At 37.5% G+C, this 23,747-nt stretch overlaps 1 protein-coding gene across 4 annotated transcripts in view; it reads left to right on the forward strand.

Annotated features, from left to right (window-relative positions):
• Positions 1–1,620: 1,620 nt before the first annotated feature.
• ERBB4 (erb-b2 receptor tyrosine kinase 4) overlaps positions 1,621–23,747 on the forward strand; it is a 1,210,589-nt gene continuing 1,188,462 nt past the window's right edge. For all 4 annotated transcript variants that reach the window (XM_017535013.2, XM_017535015.2, XM_017535010.2 and 1 more), the window contains exon 1: positions 1,621–2,442. In XM_017535013.2, coding sequence (XP_017390502.1) covers positions 2,361–2,442 — 82 coding nt within the window. In that variant the 5' untranslated portion in view covers positions 1,621–2,360. The remainder of the gene's footprint in view (positions 2,443–23,747) is intronic.

Here is a 23,747-nt window from a genome sequence, read left to right on the forward strand (position 1 = left end):
TTTTTTTCACACAGAGACTTAAACTTTTCCAAAAGCAAGATGTTTGGTTTTCTCATTTAAATTGTCATTCTAGGGACAGAAAGTAAGTTTTGAAAAGACGTAGCTTTTATGGGAGAGAGGTGCCTGAGAATTTCAAAAGGATTTAAAGTAAGGGAAATGAGAAGAGATTGAAGGAAAGAGGAGAAAACAGAGGAATGTTAATAAAAAGAAAGAAAACAAAACAAAGATAATCCCAAAGAGCAGTGTGCACAGTTCTGCTGCAATCAGTACCATTTTGGTCAAGTTACCATCATCTGCTCTAGGCTTAGTTCCTCCCTGCCCTAGACTGATTCTGGTAAAACCGCATGCTCAGCTTGTTTGGCGTCTTCATGGAGCCTGTTATTTGCTGTGGGTCTAAGAAAGGGAAAGCTTCAGGCATCTGTACTACTATCTGTTCCCAGCTCCATGGAAATTCTTGACGGATGGGGCTATAGATAAGAGAGTGGGAAACAGAGATCAAGGTCTGTAATGAAAAGCAGGGTGGTTTGATTTTTAAGCTCCCCTGATACTTTTTATTTATATATTTGCTGCTTCTAGAAAAACCAAAAAAGGAAAGTAATTCATACATAGAATGCCTGTACAAATAGCAATCCAATAACCTACTACCCCCAGGAGATTCTGGCCCTTGCCAGGGTGCAGTTTCAGAGCTGTAAAAGGCAAGGGATATGTACATTGATATGACCCAGTCCCAGAATATTTTAGATTCAGAAAAGGTCAGAGACTCTCATAACTAGCAATGACCTCAGGATTGGGGAGCCTGAATGCAGAATGAGGACAAGGAAGAGGCCTAAAGCTAGGTCTACTATAGAATAAACAGAATCCTTTAAGGTTAATAATGTTATGATGTGGCCTCCTTAAATTCTCTCAGGCTTGAGACAATTTCTAGCCTTTTAGGATCAAATCAGTGGCTTTGGACAAGAATCTGCTTAATAAGAATGAACTCCAAAGGTGAAAAACCCACAAAATCTAAAAATAAAAGGATATGGGTTTATAATTGTGAAATTTTAGTTTGGCTCAATGTTGGTCAGTTTGGAAATGTGGGAAGAACCGGAGAGATGGCATAACTGGGGCGGGAGCCAGGGCGGTGATTGGTGATTATACTCCCACAACTACCTAATCCGCAGGGGCTACCAGTTACTTACTGATCACACTTTTAAAGTACTTTCTAATTGTGGACCATGAGTGGCAGAGTGCTGTAGGAGGAAGGTTTTTGCTGAAAGCAACATTGAGTTTCCTTTTATTTCTAGGGAAAGTCCTGTCTGTAGAGGAGAACTGTGGAGCAATGGAAAAAATGCTGACTTTCTTGTTTAAAAAAACAAAAATTTTCCGTAAGCGCCCCTCCGATGGTCTGTTCACTCTGCAGGCCAGCTGTCTCCGGCCTCTGCCAGGGCTGGAAGAGGAGTGCTTCAGTGCGTGGCTTCGGGTGAGCCCTTTAAATCCAGCTTCCCCTGCCCCCACCACGCGGTTCCCTCTCCCTGACAGGTGTTTTCCCAACTCCGGAGGCCTTAGGATTTTGGGGAGTGGCTGAGCCAATAAGATTTCCCTTTGGGGGGGAAGGGCGTGGCTACTTGGGTCAGAGCATGGGCGGGGTTTGCGCGGCTGAGCAGAGCCTGCCTGGTTGCGGGGAGGGTTGTTTTATTCCCACCGCCCCCCACCTTTTTTTTTTTTTTTTTTTTTNTTCTGGAGTCTTATTAATTTCTCTGTGGGGCTGCAGCTGGAGACCGCGGAGCGTTGGAAATGACGCTCGGAGCTTTAATTACTGCAGCCGCCGGACAAGTGTGAGGAACGCTGACAGGAAAACGGACAGGATCTGGGGAGAAGCGAGAAGCTCCCCCCGCCCCGCTCCCCTCCCGATTTGGACTGAAGGTACAAGGAAACTGAAGAAGGAGCCCAACATAGCCCTGCTGCTGGGAGAGGCCGGAAACCTACCGCCTCTTTGCAATCAACTTTTTTTGGAAACCTTTCTCCCCCCCTTCCTTTTTTATTGTTGACCAACCAGTGAGAGAGAGAGAAAGTGAGGAGGGAGCGAGCAAGCGAAGGCTCACGCGGGGAAATAGCTGCACAGTCCGGCCCGGAGCGCCACGCGCACACACCGTGCACACTCCCACACGCGCACACACGCCCCCTCCTCGGGCTCCGGACCTGGACCTGCCGGCGCGGACTCGGTCGCCCGCCCTGGGAGTCGCTACACCGCGCGCGCCGCGCCCGCCCCCCTCGCGCCCTCACGCGCGCCCGGCTGTGGGATCTCCTCCGCGTGCCCGAAAGGGGGATATGCCATTTGGACATGTAACTGTCAGCACGGGATCTGAGACTTCCAAAAAATGAAGCCGGCGACAGGACTTTGGGTCTGGGTGAGCCTTCTCGTGGTGGCGGGGACCGTCCAGCCCAGCGCTTCTCAGTCAGGTGGGTTCCTTCTGGCGCTCCGGTTGCCAAACCTGTCGCCGCCGGCGGGGCTGCCTCGAGTGGCTCCCCTGCCCTCTTCGCCCATCCCGGGAGGCGTGGAGCGACCGCTTGACCGGGACCTCTTCCGGGGGCTCTCGGTCGTCCCTCTTTCCACTCGAAACTTACCCTGTATGTGTGCGCGGGCTTTGTTTACCGTAAAAAATCTGAGCCCCTGTCCCCCCCCCCTTTTTTTTTGTCTCCGTAACCCCCTATGTTTCTCTCCCGAGCGTTTTGTGTGGGAGCCTAAGCGGGATCCCTTCTGGTGGCGCCTGTTGTTCGGGACATGGGAGACTCAAATCCCGTCAGAGGAGACTCTCCGGTCCCACTATGGGCTCTCGAGAGAAGAAGCCGCTCCGCCGGGGCCGCGGAAGGGCTGGGGTCCCAGGGTGCTGGCTGGGCCTCTCCCGAACCCAGCCTGAAGGGCGGTGGAGAGTGGCGCTCCGAGAGTCGGGCTGCGCACCTGTGTGTGCTGCCGGCGGCCTCTGCGCCCCAGTCACCCGAGCCTTGTGAGGTCAGACGCGACTAGCGTCCAGCCTGGGCAGCCGGAGTGCAGCTGGCTGGCGCTCCTCGGCCCGGGGCCCGGAGCGCCGGGCCTCCTCGGCCAGCTTCCTGGAGCCCTTGTCCCAATGACTTCAGGGGCGCTTGCTGGCCTGCCTGATCTTAAAAAAAAAAAAAAGAAAGAAAAAAAAAAAGGGAAAAAAAAAAAAAAAAAAGGGTTGGCACACTCGAGCCAGAAGCCCGGCCTTCCCGTCGGTTGCCGTGTTTGGCTCCGGGAAGAGTTCTTCCTGTAGTTCAACTTGCTGTTGGCCGGAGTCCTTCAAACTTGTCTGTTTACTGCCCCGTGGTGCTGCCCAGCCTGCGGGTCACCGGATCCACCCCAGGCGCGAGCGGCGGCGGCGGCGGTGCTGGGTGCACGGCCACTGCTTGCTGGAGAGCTCGAGCCCCAGGTACCCGGGCAGGCAAAGGGCTCATTGACCCCGAGAGGCAGCGCTACGGGGCTGGCGCGCCATGGCGTGCAGGACTAATGACAACACCTGCAGTGCAAGGGAGCTCAAAGTTTCTGACACTTGAGTTTCCCGGGGATGAAAGTGGGACAGGAGAGGTCTGAGGAGGACCGGTGTCTGACGCGGTCAAGGGGTGGCTTTTGGAGAGCCAGGGAGATTTCCGAAACCATCCGGGGCTGATGACTGGAGCGTGGGAGGTAGCTTAAGGTGATAAAGCCCCCGGGAGTGGCGACAGGGAGAGCTTTAGGCCCCCGGAGGGTATCCTGACCTCTCCAAGAAAACAGCGGGCTGTAGTTTTCCCGCTCCGCCCCCGCCGCCGCCGCCGCCGCCTCCTCCTTTGCCCAGTAAACAAGTTACTATCGTCGAGCCTTTCAAAATGACCTTCGAATGGCACATGTGCGGCGTTTGTGCTGTCTGTTGCACCCTCCCAATTACTCCGAAATTCTTCATGCATACCAGGTCCCGCGCTCCAGCCACCTCCGGAATCACACCAACACGGACTTGACATTCCAAGCGGCCTCTTAGATACATCTCTTTTTATCTCTCTCCCCACTTAGAGTCCCTTCATATTTTCCGTCAATGGGTTGATTATGCACATTGACCCATTCAAAGGCAGTGGCGACCGACATGCAGGCTTAGCCGAGAGGAATTTCTACGAGGCGACCTACTGGGGGCTGTCTGGTTCAGCCTCTGCCATTGGGGGACCCCGCTCCGAGTCCGCAGCAATTTGGTATTAACTGTGCGGCTCTGGGTTGAGCTATGCCGTAAAGCCCTTTTCAGAATTTCTGCAAGGAATGTAATCCAAATTAGTTCTGCAGCTGTCCTCTTCCTCGGCTCAGGCGACACCAGCTCGCGTCTCGCTCGTCTCTTCTCGTTTCCGTGGGCGAATTGTCAGACCCACAAGTGAGCCCATTTAGAGCGCGAGGATTAGCGTGCCATTGTTGTTCCATGTGTGACTCTGTACTTGAAATTCTGGGGGCACAAAGGCGAGCCTCACTTGTTCAAAACACAAAGTGATCCAGATGAAAGGGCCGCACAAAGAAAAGCTCTCGGGTGCATCCCTGGTATAATTGCAACACGCATACTAAGGTGATCCATTGGAAACTGTAAATGCCCCAGGAGACTTCGTTTTTCATCCGCTCCCGCCCCCACCCCAACCCTGCCGCACCTGGCAGGGTAAGTTCAGCTGGTTTTGATGTAGTGCTGTTATAAAAGCAAGTTACTGTCTGGGGTGTGAGTGAGGCTCCGTGTGTTTGTGGCTATGTATGCGTGGCTGTGTGTTCCCAAGTAAATACATACTGCGCGTCTCCCCTCTCGCGGTTAGCAGTCAGTAGCAGTTTGGAGGAGTTTGTTTTGGTCCAAATGAGAAATTAAGTGCGGATAAGTAAACTAAGCTGCCAGAGGGCGACAAGATGTTGAGTGAATTGCTTTTAGATGAAACAAATTAAGGAAACGAGGGAAGACAATCTGCTTCTCGCATTATTAGACACGCTTGGAGTTCAGGGGAAAGTGACATATTTTTGAAATGCTAATTTCTTAAGAAGCAGAAGGAATGCACCTTATTTACTGCTCTATGTGAACAGAATAAAAATATAGGGCGGGGGATGCTGTTGTATAGATCTTTTAGATATGTCTTAAAATAATTGTAACAGAAGAGGACCTGTTTTTTTGTTTTTTTTTTTTCTTATTTCTTTTGCTTGGAAGAAAATTCAGCTTTAGAGAAGATGCTTTTGAGAAATTCTGAAGGACTTTGTCTCATTATCAATGATACATTTTATTTAGATATATCTAGATATATTGTAGCCAAAATCCCTTTATATGGCAATTATAAAGCCTTTGCTAACCAAAGGAGTGATTCTAAAATTTATGTCTTCCTTGTATAATGGAAAATTATCAATGTTACCTTTGTATTGAAGAAAATATACAGTGGTATTGTGGTAGTACTCTTATATACCTTAGGAGATAAATGATGAACAAGTTTAGTCCCCATTTCTTTTTTGCAGGTAACTCAGTCTTGCTTTTCATTCTCTAAAAGTACATACAGCTTTCTTACGTATTTAAGATACATCATTATATCTCCAAAATCATGGGCTATTTTTCATTTGAGAAGAAAAATGTTAGTAAAACTTAGGTGGTGAAAAAGGTGTTAAATATATTTTCAAAAAAGCATTAATTTCTTACAAGTGTTTACTGTAAGCACATCTATGGGTACACTGTTTTTAATTTGAAATTCTCATATATATAAGGAGCCTTTTTAGAAGAAGGTGTTATTTTTTCCTTCACAAAATGTTTAAATAAATTAATATCTGTTAGTATAACTGCAGATCGCTTGGAAATAGTATATGTACTGTTGTGATTAAATGACTGGTTATATCAGTATTGTGTGTGTGTGTGTGTGTGTGTGTGTGTGCGCGCGCGCGCGCGCACGCGCGCTCTTAAACTCAACTGCCTTTATTTTATGCATGCATAGAAAGTGAAATTTTGTTGAAAATCAAGGCACTTACTGCTTTATATATATGTTTTCATTTAGTCACTAGAAATGTGTCTTAATTAAGAAATTACATTAGAATATTTACCAGAGCATGAACTTTGTGCACGATTTATGCATTTTTTATTCTAACCTGAACACAGTAAGTTTGCATTGGCTGATTTTTAGAGTTTGCATTTATTTGATGGAAAATTATATTTCCTCCTCAAAGTGGATTTGAATATTTAGTATTCATGAGGTTTCATCCCTTTGGTTTTAAAATAGAAGTACTATTTATCATCTGTCTGATGCATTCACCCTTTCTGTTACTATAGATTCTTTCTTTGCATCTTAGTATTTATTGAGTTTACACATGTTAATATATATTTTCCTTTCCACCACTAAGAATATTGTTTTTGTGTGTGTCTTTCCCAGCAACCTGCCACTCAGCCACTGCAGGAGTCCTCTGAGCCAGTTTTCATTCTTTCTGATAAATCTGATATGGCTGGTTGGCCAGACAATCGCAGCCCATTCCATTGCTCAGATTTATTCCTGAAAGAAAATAAAAAGGCATCGATCCAGGATCACTGGCACATCTTAAAAGCCTTGACTCCAAGGCCAAATCTTTCCACAGAGAAGTCCCTCTTAACGCTTTTTCCTTTCTTTCTTTTCCCCTCTTAACCAAGAAAGGAAGGTGGACCATTGCCATTTAAAAAATGCTAGTGAGGCAATGAATTGTGCTCTATGTACTCTCTGAAGCTTGGTGATTAGAGCCACCTTGAGATTAATGGCTATGTACAGTGCATATTTTAGACAATAAATTGAATTAGGATGGCTTAAACATTGCAGTACTTTAAAGTGATATTGTTTTTGTATTATATCAAGCTGGTTATTAGGAAAAGTTAACAGGTTCTTAAAAATACCCATAAATTTTGGCTTTACATTAGAGTGTTCTGCTGCCATTTGGATATCCATGTATAGTTTGTAGGTGCCTAAAACATAAATGAAACAAATGATCAAAAAGGATTTTCTGATACCTGCAAACTTGTTGGTACTTGCTCTGTTTAATTTTACCCATTTTAAGAGATACTGCTTTGTAGAGATGCTAATATTTATACTTAAATTAGTTTTTACAGGTTCAAGCCTACAGCTGTTGTACAGAAATTAATCATCAAGCATATTCCACTGTTATCTTTTATAGTGATCTACTGAGTATGTTATGCAGGGTAGAATTTAATCATATTAACAACTTTTCTCCAGGTTATATCATTTCAGAGATGCTCTATTATGTTACATTTTTACCATATGGAACCAAATTGCATGTCTTATCTAATATTCATTTTCTGAAGTATTATAAATATTGGGCAGTTAGACTTAAAACGTTACTTTTTATGATTGCTAATACAGCTATTGACTGGAATTTTCAGTTTATAATGAAAAATAATTGCTTAATTTTTTTTAAATAAAAAGATTATAGGTCAATGTTTCCTGTAACTGTATGTCTTCAACATAATTTGAGGGTTACTTTAATTTTGTGGTTAAATGGGACAAGGAACATAGTCATGTGGTTTAAAACAGGATTTTTACCTTCCAAGGATAGTTCCTTGGGTTTCTTAATACTTGAGCAAATCACTCCATCTCTTTGTGGCTTAGCTTATCTGCCTGGGAGACAAGTGCATGTCATGTACTATTTCTCTACTGTACAGTTTTCTGAAAATGACTTTAAAGTCTTTAATATTGAGATACATTCCAGAAAATTTTTTAATAGATGTAATTTAAATTGCACATGTAATCTAAAATGTGTATACCTATATTAAGAAACATAATGTAAACTTTCTAGCAAACTGTCTCTGCCAGAACAGTACCTGTCTAATGAAATAAAGAGGTTATTAACTCAAAGGCATAAAGGCTAACTCAAAGGTACTTGAGGGCAATTTCCCTGAAATACTATTTTCAGAATTGTTCTATGGTTTTTTGTTTTGTTTTGTTTTGTTTTTCTGATTTGTTGGCGATTCTGAAATGTTTATTAAATAAATTGCCCTATTTTCCAATGCTGTAATCAAGCTTTAAGGTCACTTCCTTGTGTTCACATCTGATACTTAAGTGCTTTATAATTGTACAAACTTTTCAAGAGAGGAAAGCTGTGTCCTTTTACAATATGGAGTTGAAATATGTGGTTGTTTTGTAACTGATTCTAAAGGAGTTATATAGCACGTAATAGTTATTTTAGAGTTATTTTCATTTTGAATTGTTCTGCAGGCCTTTGCACAACTCCAGGGGGCAGCAGCCACATAGACTTTAATAGGAATAGTGCATGCCTTAGCTGTGGGTAGTACAGCAGCAGCCCTGCTATTGTGTGATGCTAGGGAATAAAGCACTAAAATAAAAGTTAGGAGGTTTGGGTTCTGGTCATACAATCATTTGTTATGTGATCTTGGATTGGACTATTTGCTTCTGTCTCAGTCTCCTTACCTTTATTAGTGTAGCTAAAAGTCATGCCTAAGCTATTAACATCTTGAATGTTTTTAATAATTCAATTAAGTAGACATGAAAAGTTTAGACTTTTTAGAAAAAAATTCATTGGTTTTTAAGAATTTTTGTAAATGGACCTCTTTCTCCCCGACCCCACCAAGTAAAGTCATAGGCTTAAGCCCTAGTCTCTAAAACTGAAAGGGTAAAATAGAGAGCTGTGTAGTTAAGCTGCAGGGAGGAGCCAGCTTTGTAGCCTCTCCCTTTGACATTCCCTCACTTTGCTTCCACTGTTGCCTCTACTCTCCTGCACTGGTGTCACAGAAGTCTAGCACTAGAAACCACTGATGTAGTCCAGTTATCTTATTTCGTAAGTGAGGAAACTGAGAGCACAGGGAAGTTAGATAATATAAGTTAGTGGCAGCTCGTGACACCAATACCATTTTCTGTAGCATACATAGTAATATTTGAAAAACCACTGACACATAAAAAAAGAAAACAAATAAAAGCTTATGTTGCATTGAAGAGAAATGAGAAACTGAAATGAAGACAAATGGATTGATCCACACTCCTAATTATTATATTGTGTATTTCTTTCTAAAAGAAAGACCATAGGAGCCTCCTCCTCATCTTTCATTTATATTTAGAGATTAATCATTGGTTGCATTGATAAGTTATGGCACTGAGGAGTAAAGAAATAAAGCATCTTTTTAAAGACATAGTTCTGTAAGAGGATTTGTTTACCTGATTAGGCCTGTGGAGACACAGAATTTTGAATTCCCTAAAAGTTATACAGGAGCCCAGAGTACTATCTGTATATAGTAGCACTTTAAGAGTTTCTTTTCTGTTTTTTTAACCTGGGACTTTATGAAGATGCCCGATAAGCAGAAAATGGTTATTTTTTCCATTTTAAAAGCAAGTACTATGAATGCTTTAATAAAATGGATTGTAAAGGATGAACAGTGGGTTCTTCATCACCAATTAGTTGGTGGAGACCTTTAACCAGAAAATCCATGGGAGTACTTCAGATTCATCTAGGCCCATCCTTGGACCTAAGGTTATCATTTCTACAGTCTTTGTTGGGCCCTCTTATTTCATCATAGCCCTAACTAAGTCATAGTTCTATTCTTTGAGGAAGTGTATAAGCAAAGCTTTAAGTACTGACTATAAATTTATTTCTATAGCAGCTTTCTCTCCCTCTAGTTGGCTTCTGTAAGATGCTACCTCTGGGCCTTGTGACTCAACATAGACTCAACATTTTATCTAACCTTAATGTTCTCTGGTTGTAGCTGAGTTTCGTCACGTGTCTGAGCCTTCTTGGGCATGACGAGCATTCTCATGGGCCTGGGTGACAGGAGGGAGATTTGAAACTTGTTTTGGCAGGAAGAGTTACTTCCTGTTAGAAATTGGACCCCAGTAAAACATTAACATAAACACCATGAAACTTTCTGCACAATATCATTAAACATCTCCCATGAGAAGTAGCCCAGGATCATTACTATTAATCACATTATTTCCAATATTGTAGGGGTTACTGAAGTGTACTAAACACCAATTGGAATATGCAAGATCCAGTTTCTGAGTCCTGGGAGTTAAACTAAAAGGACTCAAGACTGAAAGAAGATTTATCATATTTCATATGGAACATAATTTAAATGTGTTAAAAGAGAAGAAAATGAATGGTACAATAAACACTTTTATTTTCCAAAAAGATTAGACTTGTAAACAATCAGTTTCACCTGCTAAATCTTTACTGCTCTGCTGACCTTTACTTATGCCTGGTCCCATGTGCATCTAGTATAGGTGGATATCCAAGTGTTAAGCTTTTGGATACAAGTGGGGATCGTAAACCTGCTTTCAAAAAATGCATGTGCTTGTTTTCTCTCCTCTGCTGGAGTTATCTCATGGCTGGTTAGGACTGAAAAAAATTTACAACAGATTCTCCAGCCTCTGTGATTATATCAAGTATAGCTGTGACTTGAGCAATAAGAGGCACAGTCTTCTATTTCAGGATGGGTGTCCATCACCATCAAGGGGGTGCCTAATGGAGATCATGGGTGGCAGTGACTATTTTTGCTCTAGGAAAACTCTTACTAAAATCTTTGTCGTTATTTCCTATCCTCTGTAGGCATAAAGAATGGGATAATATGAGTTTCTTTAGGGACCTATGAAAACCAAATAAAAATACAATAGAATAATATTTTATACACATACTTTCATTTTCAGGAATTTCTTTTTTATGGTCATTTTGTCTGGAACAGAGCCATTAAATAAGTTTGTTTTAAAGGAAAGTTGACTGCATAGGCATGTTAAAATCTACTCCCCGATATTTATAAGCATTGTCTGTTCTTTAAAAACGTTAGGCAGGGCTATTGCAAGATCCTTTTTATGGGTTTCCTTCCTCCACGTCCTCATACCTCTAAAATCTCCTTCCAGTCACTGTCAGATTACCGTTTCTAATATTCTTAATTTTTATTCTGAAACTTTTCATGGATCCCTCTTGTTATGTTCAAAGCCTGCTGAAACTGTCTTCAATTTCCTTTTAAATCCATTATAGAGTCTCTTAACATGCATTCTGTCTAAAAACCAGACTGACCTAGTCAGTATTTCATGACTATGCCTTGTTTATTGTCCTTACTTTTGCTGATCCCTTTTCCTGGAATTTGTGGCTTACTTGGTACTTCTGCCTGACCAAACTTTTGAATATTTTAAGTTTTACCTCTTTATTAGATCTTCTTTCACTGACTACCTTAGGCAGTAATCCTTATCAATATCACATATCTGGCATTTAATCAAACCAACTAATAGTTTTAATTTTTTAAGTACCAAAGTTTTTATCCCCTGCAGAGACTAATGTGGTGCCACATACATACAAGCTCTTTACAAATATTTTTTCACATGAATGAATAGCATATATTTGCAGGAATAATTTTAAGCTCATTCATGGATGGTTATTATTTGTAATTAAACCATATAGTGCACAAAGTAAGCTATTCTGATAACATAATTATAGAATTCTTAATAATAGATATTGGGCATGTTTACCCTGCAAATTTCTTTAGTTGCTTTCTTGAGCTTCCTAGGGTATTTCTTCAAGTGGAGTGTTTCTACGACTCTATCATTTATTGCCATGCCCATTTTTAGAGTCTACCCATAACATGGTACAATTTCTGTTGGTTTTATATTTGGGAAGTTAAATATATGTTATTACCATTTTTAAACGTGTAAATACTTTATAGTTCAGTATTTTAATGTTAATAGCTGTTATTTTGTTATTCCTTACTTATCTGCCATTTAAAAATTTAATCAATTTAAGCAATGAGCATGTACTGATCCACCAGTGTATTTCAGGGTCACGTTAGGAACTGAAGAGGAAATATAAGAGCTCAAGGTGCTAGCTTTTTCTTTCTTTTAAAGAAGGATAGATGAGGCCAATAAACACAATATAAAAATATGTTATTAAGTGATTTTGCGGACTCAGGAGGAATATTTGCCTCCAGAGAAATGTTAATAAGTATTTCATGAAAAAGGGTTCCAGACAGAATCTGGCATTTTCTATTCCTAAATACATGTGATAATACAACTTTGTTATAACTAAGATTTCTCAGTATCTTAAAATAGACAACTAGACATATGCTTACCATTTTAAAAGGAGCCTATAGAGGAAGCACTTGCAGTATAACTGAACTGAGAGGTTATGGGATTCTCCTAGTTGCTCTTTTAGATGATTCACTCTGCATTCTGAAAATGGGTGAAATGATTATATTATTTATAGAGTCAGAGTCTACCAGGGCAAATGCTCTTCTAGACATTTATTTTTGGGTTACCAGATGCTAAGGAACTGTCAACCTTTCTAGACCACTAGGGTGCAGTAATTGTACCTTAATTTATATTTTCCTAAAAGAGTTAAGGTAACTTTGAAAATTACCTAACAGTCTGCCTTGTAATCTATGAATGAGGAAATTGGGAATGGGGATATTAGAAACTTTTGTCTGAAATTCTTTTATAATTTTCCTGTCCTTTTTTTACTTTAAGAATCCATGAGAAGAAAGTTTGAATCAGGGATTATTGCTCCTATTTTTTAGATGAGGGACTAGAGATATAAAGTAGTATGCAAGGCTGAAGCCCCACTGATACACTAGTCTAGTCTAGTTACATGTCTGCCCTGTCCTGAGAGCCAGCTGGCTTGGCCTTCTGCTTCTCAGCCTCTTGAATCCCTTTCTCACAGCGACAGAGGCTAATTATGCTTCTGAAAGGCGTGGTTTCTCCACTCTACCTGCCCACTGCGCAAGAAAGAGATGCTTAGCATGCCACATCTTTCTGCCTTCAGGTCAGCAGTTCTTCTTGCTTTCCCTATAGCCACATGAAGAAACTTGCTAATAAATCTATCAGTTAAGGAGTCCTACTTTTGTTACTCTGTAGTTTCCCTCCTCCATTGTATTCTCCAGATTTCTTTCTTTGCACCATATATGCTACGGAAATGATAATATAAGCTTTGTCCTGAGAAAACTTTGAATTAGAGGCATATGCAGGATTTGGAGATCTGCATTTATACAATGCAGAACCTCTTTAAAAACAATATTGAAATAGAAATACAAATTAAGTACAGAGTCTTGGGAAGCACCAGTACAAAGAGGGGTTCTGAAGCTGAAGCCATTTTAGAAACTTTGTGGTAAATCTGCCTATCTTTGAAAAGTATACATTTTAGGAAGTAATATTGCTCTTCCATTAACTGTGAATTTTGGTTGTCATTATACAATTTTTTGGATTTTTTTCTAGTGCATGTAGTTAGTGTCCATTATTAATGAGGAATAATGCGTTGCTTTGAGAAGAAAATTATTAGGTTAGTGCAGAAATAATGGCAAAAACCACAATTTCTTTTGTACCAACCTAATATTATGTAGTGTAAAATCACACTGTAAAGTACCTGGGTATATCTTTGGATGAAATAACGTACTATATAAAGATAATTTTCAGAATATTTTCTCTCTAAATATGAGTGTGCCTAATCTGGGTATATATTTTCTTGATATCATGTTTTTAAATAGCTTATTTAATACTGTCTCTTACACAGTATTGTAGTTTATTATGGTTGGATGTAATCTAAATGAACCTTGCTAGTTTGGATATAAAAGAGCTATATTATTAAGGTCCTACCCTTTGAAATATAGCTCACTGGACTCACTGGATTTTTAATCATTTGTTATTTAGCATGAATAAAAGTCAACCTTTGACTTTTATATACAGGCGAAATTAAATATGACCATTTTAAACTACAATAGATACCACTATTAGCCATGAATGAAACAGTGCATCTCAGTTAAAATCAAAAGAGAGTGTAGATCTTTGGTAATGTTTTTAACTAATATGTTAACACATTTAAGAAACAAAAGGGTTAGTATTTCAAGTTACAGTTTTAAAAAAATACCAACTAAACAGTTAATAATATTTCCCAGTTGTTAACTTTAAATTTAGCAGCCCATTGTCCCTGGTGATATATTGAAACCTTTAAAAATGTACTTGGAATTAATGTAAATTGAAGTGATTGGTATTCAGATACAATTCTTTAGTGGTCCTTTTCTTTCTTCTAAATACAGGATGAAAATTGAAAGTATAAAAAGCTTCAAGATAAATTGAAATAGACAAAACATTTTATACAACTGTTGGTGAAAGGGGTATTCAGTATTTTTTCTGTGCTTACTGTATTGCTTGTGGCCAGAATTAGCACACCATGAGCCAGAGAAAAAGATAAGACAAATAGAATGGCATGCAGCTAATTTTGTTTGGCAAATTTAGATCTGATACATGCTATTTCACTCCTACAAACTGACTCAGTCACTCTTTGAGAGGTACAGATGAAGTTTGTCTCCCACAGTTTAACAGCTTTCACTCAATATTTATAGGCTATATAAAAATAAATTTCTGTAAGTAACATTTCTTACTGGCGGGAAGAGCTCTGCGAAGGCAGATTTATTAATGAGAAAAAAAAGAAAAACCAAAAACATTTCAATTGTTCCAGATCTGCAGAAAATAAAATACCTGCATGTCAAAATATCAAAAATATCTTTGTTTCAAGGACATATATAGTGGACTTTTGGTATTCAAGATTTTTACTACTTGTGAGTCAGTCAGAAATCCCATTATTTTATGATAATTTTGTGATTGAATCTGGTAGAATCTCATATTCTGAAACAAGTTATTCATCTGACAGATGAGCCAACAGAATAAAATCCACTATAATAATCAGGAAGTGGCTTAAAACACAACAAGCAAACAAAACTCCAGACCTTGGTCTTTGTGAAAAAATGTTATCCAAGAGAGTAAACTTCAGTGAAATTTCTTAATGAGTTTAAACTTGTTGAGAAAATGTTCACAGATGTGTAACATTTGTGGAAATGTGGTTTTAGAGAAAACCGAGAATTTGTACGATAATATCTATATTGGGGAATGTCAAGATGCATTCCTAACAGTCTTTTGTAGCACAATGAATTGTAGAGTATTCAGAGTTGCAATGTTTTTATATATCTGTTAAGGTTTTCTCATGACTTCAGACTATAGTCTCCATAATCAAGTTGACTGTAGAGAATAATTCTCATTCATGAATTGTTCATCTCATCATATTTCCAGTGGTTATTTCAAGGTTAATTTTTTTCAGATAGCTTCTCTGTTGATTAAGGCTTTCGGTAATTGTACATGTGCTACTTTAAAGTTGAACACATCTTTGATTTTATACCTAGTCAAGGTCAAATGTTTTCCAATGCTTTTCTACTCAAATATGTGAAAAAAAATAACTTTACTCTTCATTTTTCTTTCTACTAAAAATACTGATCTTCTTTTTGGCATTTTCAAATTTTCATAAACTCTTGTGTAGGATATGATGAACAAAGTATATTCCATACCGGGATTAATATTCAAGTAGTATATTTCTTACAATTTTGCTGATTGTTAAAATATTGAAATACCATTTTGCCTAATTGAGTTTCCTTGGTACCTTCTCTGGAACCCCTTTCTCTGACTTACCCCAATCAAACGAGTAAAGAGTTAATACTTGGCCCAATAATGGACCTTCAGATCTCTTTTCTGGCATATGCTATGATCCATTCTGATTTGCCTTCGGCATTACAGTCACTAAATACTTTGAATATTACTGTTACACATTATAAGAATTTTTCCATAAGCATTTTAAAATAATAGAAATATGAATAGTGTCACAGTAACTTTGCCACAATTAAGTATTAGCCAGTTTGAGAAATGCATTTTTCTGAGTTAAGTGTATTACAACACAGATACCTGCTTTATGTCAGTTGAAGTTAAAAAAAAAAAAAACACACACACACAATAGACAGGATGCCACTGTCTACATATGGAATTAGCCTAGGAGAAAATCACCCGTGTAATTTAGTATGTGGACATTTAAAGTAAATGCTATATGTTTCCTTAGAGTGAGTATAAGTGCTGATGTGCCATTTATGTCTTTAAATTGAGCTGCAAGGATTCACACTAATTTGAATATGTGATGACCATCATCTATGTGGTAATAACCATATCGCATGCTCATATTATTAGAATGAATAGTTTTCTGGAAAGGTATTAGCTTTTTGCAGGTGTGTGTATTAGATATGGGACTGTCCCTGGATTTCATCTGTGGTAGATAAGGAGATGAAAAAATTAAAATTAAAGCTTTTATTTTTACAAAGTTAAAATACAATATTATGGTAGACATTATGAAGGTCAGACTATTATAATTTTGGTAACTTAGATTTGGACATGTGTTTTTAAAATTTTATATTTCAACAGAATAATAGCATACTATTTAATTTGAAGAATGATTAAAGAAATAAGGAGATGTCAGGCATGGAAAAAGTCTTGAGAAGGGGACACGGTAACTGTCTTCAATAGCTGAAGAGAGATGTTACGTACAGAAGGGATTAGGAATGTTCTTTATAGCACAGGAGAACAGAAACATTAACAGCTGTTTGAAATTGTAAGGCATCAGATTTCAGCTAAACACCATCAAGGAGTTTCTCATAGTTAGAGCTTCCCAAAATTGGAATGGTCTGTCCCAAGAGTTAGTGAATTCCTTCATGTTTGGGGTGGTAAGCTCTGATCTAACCTTTTCTATGATGATAAGAAATGAGTGAGGCAGCTGAGAAACAACTGGTCCCCAATGTTGGGGATGGGAATTGAGTTCTGTGATTTCTGAGAATCTTTCATAAGCACACCATGCCCAAATATCTTTTCCAGCCTCTAAAAATTAGAGCAGATGAAACGCATCCTTAAAGTCTCTATGGCTCAGATTGCCACCCATCTGCTTATCACCCTACCTGCTCTTCATAGATTAGTAGATTTGTGGAGGATTGTTTTAAAAGTGTCATCCTTAAGTAATAAATATTTTTTCAGAGTGTTCATATTATATATTCACACTTCTGATCCATTATACTATCACCAATTAATCATTCTGAATTTAAAAAACAATAGAGAATATAAGCATACAAGCTTAAAATATATACACTTTACTTTGCTCCTCAGTTTATGCCAGCAGGTATTTATAACTAAATACTGATTTAATTAAAGTGGAAGGAGAAATATATAAGAAGGTGGGGACATAGGCACAGCAGGGATTTAGAAACCTGCACTTGTGGCTGGGAGATAAAATGTTGAGAAGAAATACAGCAAAAGAGAAGCACTTTCCTATGCGAACTGAAAATCAAAAGGAGATAAAAATATAGATGAATATATGCATGCCTAACATAATTGCAAATAAAGTAGACCTTTATTAGCTTTGGAAATATTTTAAGGCCTTTTACTACCACTTTTGGATCTACAGTATAAACCTTCTAAATAAAATGTTTTGCTTTTTCCATTTGTGGCCATGCTTTTAACATTGTTTTTGGTTCCTTGTATGAAGACTGCATTTCTGTGATGCCCTACCTTCTGTTTTAGTCTTTCTGATCTACCACCTCTCCTTACTTTCTATAGTCTATATCCACTTTAATGCCTCCTCTACACCATGCCATGTGTGCACTTTTTTTTTTTTTTTTGTGATGGAGTTTTGCTCTTGTTGCCCAGGACGGAGTGTAGTGGTGTGACATTGGCTCACTGCAACCTCCTGGGTTCAAGCGACTCTCCTGCCTCAGCCTCCTGAGTAGCTGGAGTTACAGGCGTGCACCACCATGCCTGGCTAATTTTGCATTTTTAGTGGAGACAGGGTTTCTCCATGTTGGTCAGGCTGGTCTCGAACTCCTGACTTCAGGTGATCGGCCCACCTGGGCCTCCCAAAGTGCCTGGATTACAGCTGGTACTTTTATACATTACTTCTGGTGCCTCCTTAAACTTGCATTGTAGATAGTATTAATTCTTTGTCATAGATAACTAAAATGAGATTTAGAATTACATAATTGGACAAATCACACAGCCATTTCTCAACAGAGGCAATATTCTAACAATCCATTTGGCTATTATTGGGTATATATTAGAATTAGATTTTAGTTGTCTATTTTTAAGGAGGCAATGAATAAAGATAATGCACTCAACAAAAAAATAAGTTGATCCCATGTTTCTGTCTGGCTGTGATCCTCTTCATCTTTTTCTTACTGTCCAGATGACTTCCTGTGTTACCTATGTGTAGATTATTCTAAGCTCTTACCCCTATATAGAGCTCTAAACCTTTCTGTTTCTACTGCCTGCTGAATATATCCACTTGGATATGCCACAGTGTCTCTGACTCAAACTATTCAAAGTTTTAGTTATCTCTTTCGATAATTTAATGTGCTTTTCCTATCTTAGTTGTTATAAACTTCTGTATATCACAAATTAATTCATCGTTGGTAAAAAGTCAAGAAATCATAACATCTAATACTTATTAAAGGTCAACTGTATCAGGAAGTGTGCTAAGCATTTCTCATGTGATATCTCACCTGATCTTAACAATATGGACACTGCCATCCTTATTTTACAGACAAGGAAACAGAAGCTTGGAGAAATTAAATAACTTGGAAATGGCAGCACTTGTGCAGGTGGCTGATCAGCAATGCCTAGGCTCCTATTAAATTCACATAGTCTAAATATCAACATTTTATATATGACAATAGATGAAAACTCCTAGTATGCTGGCAACATAGATGAATTTCTTAAGTATCTTAGGCCATTAACAGTGCTTTTGTTTGATACTCATAATAATTCTAAATAACCAGGAATATTTGTGAATATATCAAACTTGGAAACAGGATCAAGTATATTAACAATATATGACATGTAATTTTGTTACCTCAAATAGAGTAACCATTGCAGTCACTTTTTGAAATTGATAATGTGAAGTAAAATATTGCTAGGAGTAAAATAGAGGAATCAGAGAATTAAATAGCCTAGGTTTGAATCAACCATATGAGTAAAGGTGAATTACTTAATCTTTTTAAGCTTCAATCTTCCCATCTAAAAAGGTAATCAAATATTAATATTAACCTCATAGTTGTGAGGGTTAAATGAAATGCATATAAATGCATATAAAATGCATACAAAATAGCGTCAGGCACATAGTAAGTGCTCAATAAATGTTAATTATGTATGCTGTAGTAGTAGTAGGAGAGAACTAGGGCAGTTAAAATGCAAAGGAAACATCATAAATTTAAAGTTAGAAAATCTTAAATATGTGAAGAGTATGACCTTTTGCTTTTTGATAATTTAAATTTGAGTTTTGTGTGTCCTATGTATATAAACAGGTGATACAATAATGGTTTGTAGAATTGTTGTACACATGGACTGTCATGAGCACTGTAAGTAGATTATTTGGTGAAGAATTTGGCATTCTGTAAGCGGCAGTTTTCTCAAATCATTTTTTCTTCATATTCTGTTTTTACAGTTTTCGTATTAAAAAAAGAGCTTAGAGAGACAGTTTTGTTCCAAAGATTTATGTTTACCTGGCAAACTCAAATCCTCTGTCCTTTTATCCTTATTGTTTCTTAAAGTGCCTTCAAGAGAAAATGGTTTTTAATCAAATTCATGAGATAACTTTTTATGTTACATTTTATAGGCATTTAAACTTTTCAAGACAGGACACAACTAAAATAAGGTATGACAGAATGATTTTTGGAAAAATTTCTGCATGCTAGAGCAGAATCCTCCATATCTACATACAAATACTGACAGAATTTGTCACAAAGAAGATAATCAGTAAATTGTTGTGATTATTAAATGCTTTCCCTATATTATGGTTTTTCACGTTTATTAAGGAATCAGGTAAAGGCTATACATGACATCATAAACTTTTATATTCACAGAGCTATGCCAGTAGTGTCCACTTGCTAATTAACATTGTTGTGTCGCAAAACAATACATGCTTAAGAAAAGTATTATTAATGAGAGGGGAGATTTCTGCTCTTTTACAGTTGACTGCTGGCTTTTTTGCAACAACCTCAAACTCCCTACAGTCTGTGGGTTAGAATTGTTAAAAAGTTATTTCTCCTGTCTACCAATGTGGAAACTTTCAAGGATGCTGTGAATTGTTCATTTTTGCAAAACAGAACAAATTTTAAAATGAAGGCTATTATTTTTAGACTGAGAGATAGGTAGAAATTTGTATATGAGCCCCACCACATGTCATTATCCTATTCAGCTGACAGGTGGTGCTCCAGAACAATGTGGGCAGTGGGGATGTGTGATTAGATTTCCATCAGAGTTTCTGGGACAAACCATGAGCTATACCTTTAAGATAAAAACCTTTTAATATAGCAGTTGAATTACAAAAATTTTTAGATGAGAGCATAGTAACAGAATAAAATCATTGCTATGTGCAAATAACCTTTTAAATTTTAAATATGTTTTAGATGCAGGCATTGACCTAGACTGGGATCAAGATTTCATGTGGTTTCAACTCAACTTTTTACTTTACTGCAAACCAACAAATTGAAATATTAAACTATAATTAAAATCAATACAACTGATTTTCCTCCATTTATGGTATTACTATTATTACATTCTGTTTCACCAATGATTGATAATAGTTTGAGAAGACAGAAGTGTTAAAACATATTTTAATACAAAGATGATTAAATTACATTTTTCCAATTAGGATGTCCTGATATATTTTTCTTTTGTTTCTAGTTGATAAATAATTGTCCATATTTTTGGGATAAACGATAATGTTTCAGTACATGCATACAATGAATAAATAGAATTTTAACCTATTTATCAACTCATACATTTATCACTTCTTTGTATTGTGCATACTCAAAATTCTTTTAGCCTTAATATACAATATACAATCTCTTATCTTAATATGCAATAAATCATTAAACATATTTACAGTGATACAGAATGCTAGAATTTTATTCATATCTAGCTGTAATTTTGTATTCTTTAAACAACCTCTCTCTATATTCCCCTCTGCCTTATCCTTCCCAGGGTTCAATAACCAAAATTCTACTCTCCATTTTTATGAGCTCACCTTTTTTCAGCTCCTGCATGTGTATTTATCTTTCTGTGCCTAAGTTATTTCTTTTAACATAATGTCTGACAGATTCATGTTGCCCCAAATGAAACAATTTCATTTATTTTCTTAATGACTGAATAGTATTCCATTGTGTAATATACCACAATTTCATTATTAATTCATCTGTTTATGAACACTTAGGTTGATTCCATATCTTGACTATTGTGAATAGTGTGCTGCAGAAAACATTGGGGTGCAGGAATCTCTTTGGCATACTGATTTCCTTTTCTTTGGTTAAATACCTGGTAGTGAGATTGCTGGATCATATGGTAGTTCTATTTTTAGTTTCCTAATATATTTTAATGAGGTTATTATGAGTCATTTGGACTCCATGAATGCATTCCATAAATGACAACTGTAGTTACTATGGTAACCATTTGCCAGGTACTTGGTAGTGTAATTTGGATTTGTTGTGTTCAACTATAGGGCAGTGAGGTAATGGAAACCAGCGTAATTTATATTCTAGGTTTGAGTTTAAAGAAAGATGATATACTGAGTTTATGAGAGAATCAGGGGTATTGAACAGGGTAAGCTAGACTGCAGGAGAGGAAATGACCACCATGTAACTTCAGTTGGTCTCTCTTTTCTTTATCTTACTCCATGCTGGATTGTGTTTTAGATTCTGTTAACCTCCCCACTTAAGTGATTCTAATTGCATCTATGAATCAGGAACCAACTCATTCTACTCTTAGAAAGTAGTCTTATTATTTCAATGTCAGTCATCATCCTACTTAAAAATCAGTCTAGAAAGTGTCTTTCCATTTGAGAAGGCAATTTCTATCAGTTTTGTTACCAATTTTGACTTTTTATTTGAAAATAGGTCATTATAATCTTAAAGCACTATGGTATTTATTAGGGTTTTATATGTGTGTTAATTAATGCCCTGCCCCAACTCCTATCACCTAATATCAAAGCAGTTTTTCTCTTATCTATTGATACGTTTGGAGTTATCCATGATTTTGATTGTGTCACCATTTTTCTTCAGTAATAATTTGATATGTACTCTCATATCTGCGTAGCATTTTGGATTTTTAACTTATTTCGTATCAGGACACAGTTCTGTTGAACACTGAAGGTTGTTGGGGCATAGCCTTCACAACATGAAGAACAAAGGCATAGAGTTTCACGTGAATAATGTTGCTGTGGTGGTATCTAACACTCAAATTCAAAAAACAAAAGAGAAGGGTCTCTGTACTATTCCCAAATGAAATTAGTTTTAAATTTATCATTAGTTTAATAAGTATTCACACCCTCAAGGAAAATACATCATATTCAAAGTTTCATTTCTCAGAGGAATAAGTTACTTATAACACTCCTAAAATTTACAAATATTCTTCCAGAATTCTTTATTTAGTTTTTGCAAATATATAAAAGTGGATTGCCTGTGGAAATGAATGGAGCTTAAAAGCACAAAATTATTGATTTCTAAAGTGAATTACACATTTTCCTCAGATTTGAGTGAGGTTGGTTTCTAACAGCGATTTTATTTATCCTTTATCATTTTATACAGTAGCTTTAATATTACCCAGACCGTGCTAGCCATTAATATATTCTTGAAAAAGAACATAATGATTTGCAATTTTTCCAGGAAGATAACTGGGAAATTGTGTACATTACTTTTTAAATTTTAGTGTATTTATATTATATAAAACTTGTAACTCATAGTGGAATGCCTCTCACTTTTCTAATTATAATATGATTTTTAAAGTATTCCAATTAAGTAGAACTTGTTATACTTTTAAGAAACAATTCAGGGATGATTGATCTATACCACATTCTATGAGAAGGCTAGTAAGCCTCTCTGGATTTATTTGTGCTTTGAGAAAAAGAGTGTAGAAAAGCAGTTTAGGTTTTGCAAGTTTTTCATTCTTCCCAATCAGAAGTCTTGATTAGGACCACCAGTGCATATGATTCTGGGGACACACAGGTTGTCAGCAGTAGTAGTCCCACATAACTTTTTTTTCAGGGGAGATGATATAATAGCTTCCCCTTTTGCCTGTGATCCCTATTTGGAGTAGTCTCAGAACTGTGAAAGAAATGTTCTCTAGGATTATTGCCTGACATGCAACTATTCATGTCCCAAGACCTAACATTTACTCCCCGCCCTATTTTCTCGCTAGAATCGCTGTTGGTCGAGCAGGAGTTAGATATTGGATGGAGATACTGTGTTAGCAGTTATTATCTCAACACAGTACTTACTCCTCCCTGCCTTCCTATATTTTATCTCTAAACAAGTGTAGTTACCAACTTGGACTCTCCATTTTCTAAACTCTTTGGAAATTACTAAGTGTAAGTAGATTGCCAAGACTGATCTTCACAAAAGATCAAAATTTTTCCTAATTGGGACTTATGGTACCATAAATGGTTTATTTTTACAGAAATATTTTGATTCTTAGTGGTTTCATGCATAATGGCAATCCCGTTAGTACCTTTTGTTATGCTGTATTGTTTTTACAAGTATGCAGATGTTGAAGGATATTTACTAACCCTCACGTTACTAAATGTTTAGCTACTTCCCAAGATTTTTAAATGGGTGTTGGGAAATTTTGAGATTATGTAATTTGTAACTGAGACATAACATTCATTCTTGAATATGGTTTGTAGTGAAGGGCATTATAAAGGAAGAACTAATTGCTCTCATGATTGAGATCAGAGACAATTATTAGAATTGTGTTTTCTCAAGATTATTATTATTTTTTTTCCCATTTATTTATTTTATTGTATTTTAGGTTTTGGGGTACATGTGAAGAACATGCAAAATTGTTGCATAGGAACACACATGGCAGTGTGATTTGCTGCCTTCCTCCCCATCACCTACATCTGGCATTTCTCCCACTGC

The sequence above is a fragment of the Cebus imitator genome, unplaced genomic scaffold (genome assembly GCF_001604975.1).
Source record: "Cebus imitator isolate Cc_AM_T3 unplaced genomic scaffold, Cebus_imitator-1.0 Scaffold89, whole genome shotgun sequence".
In the NCBI taxonomy this organism is placed as follows: domain Eukaryota; kingdom Metazoa; phylum Chordata; class Mammalia; order Primates; family Cebidae; genus Cebus; species Cebus imitator.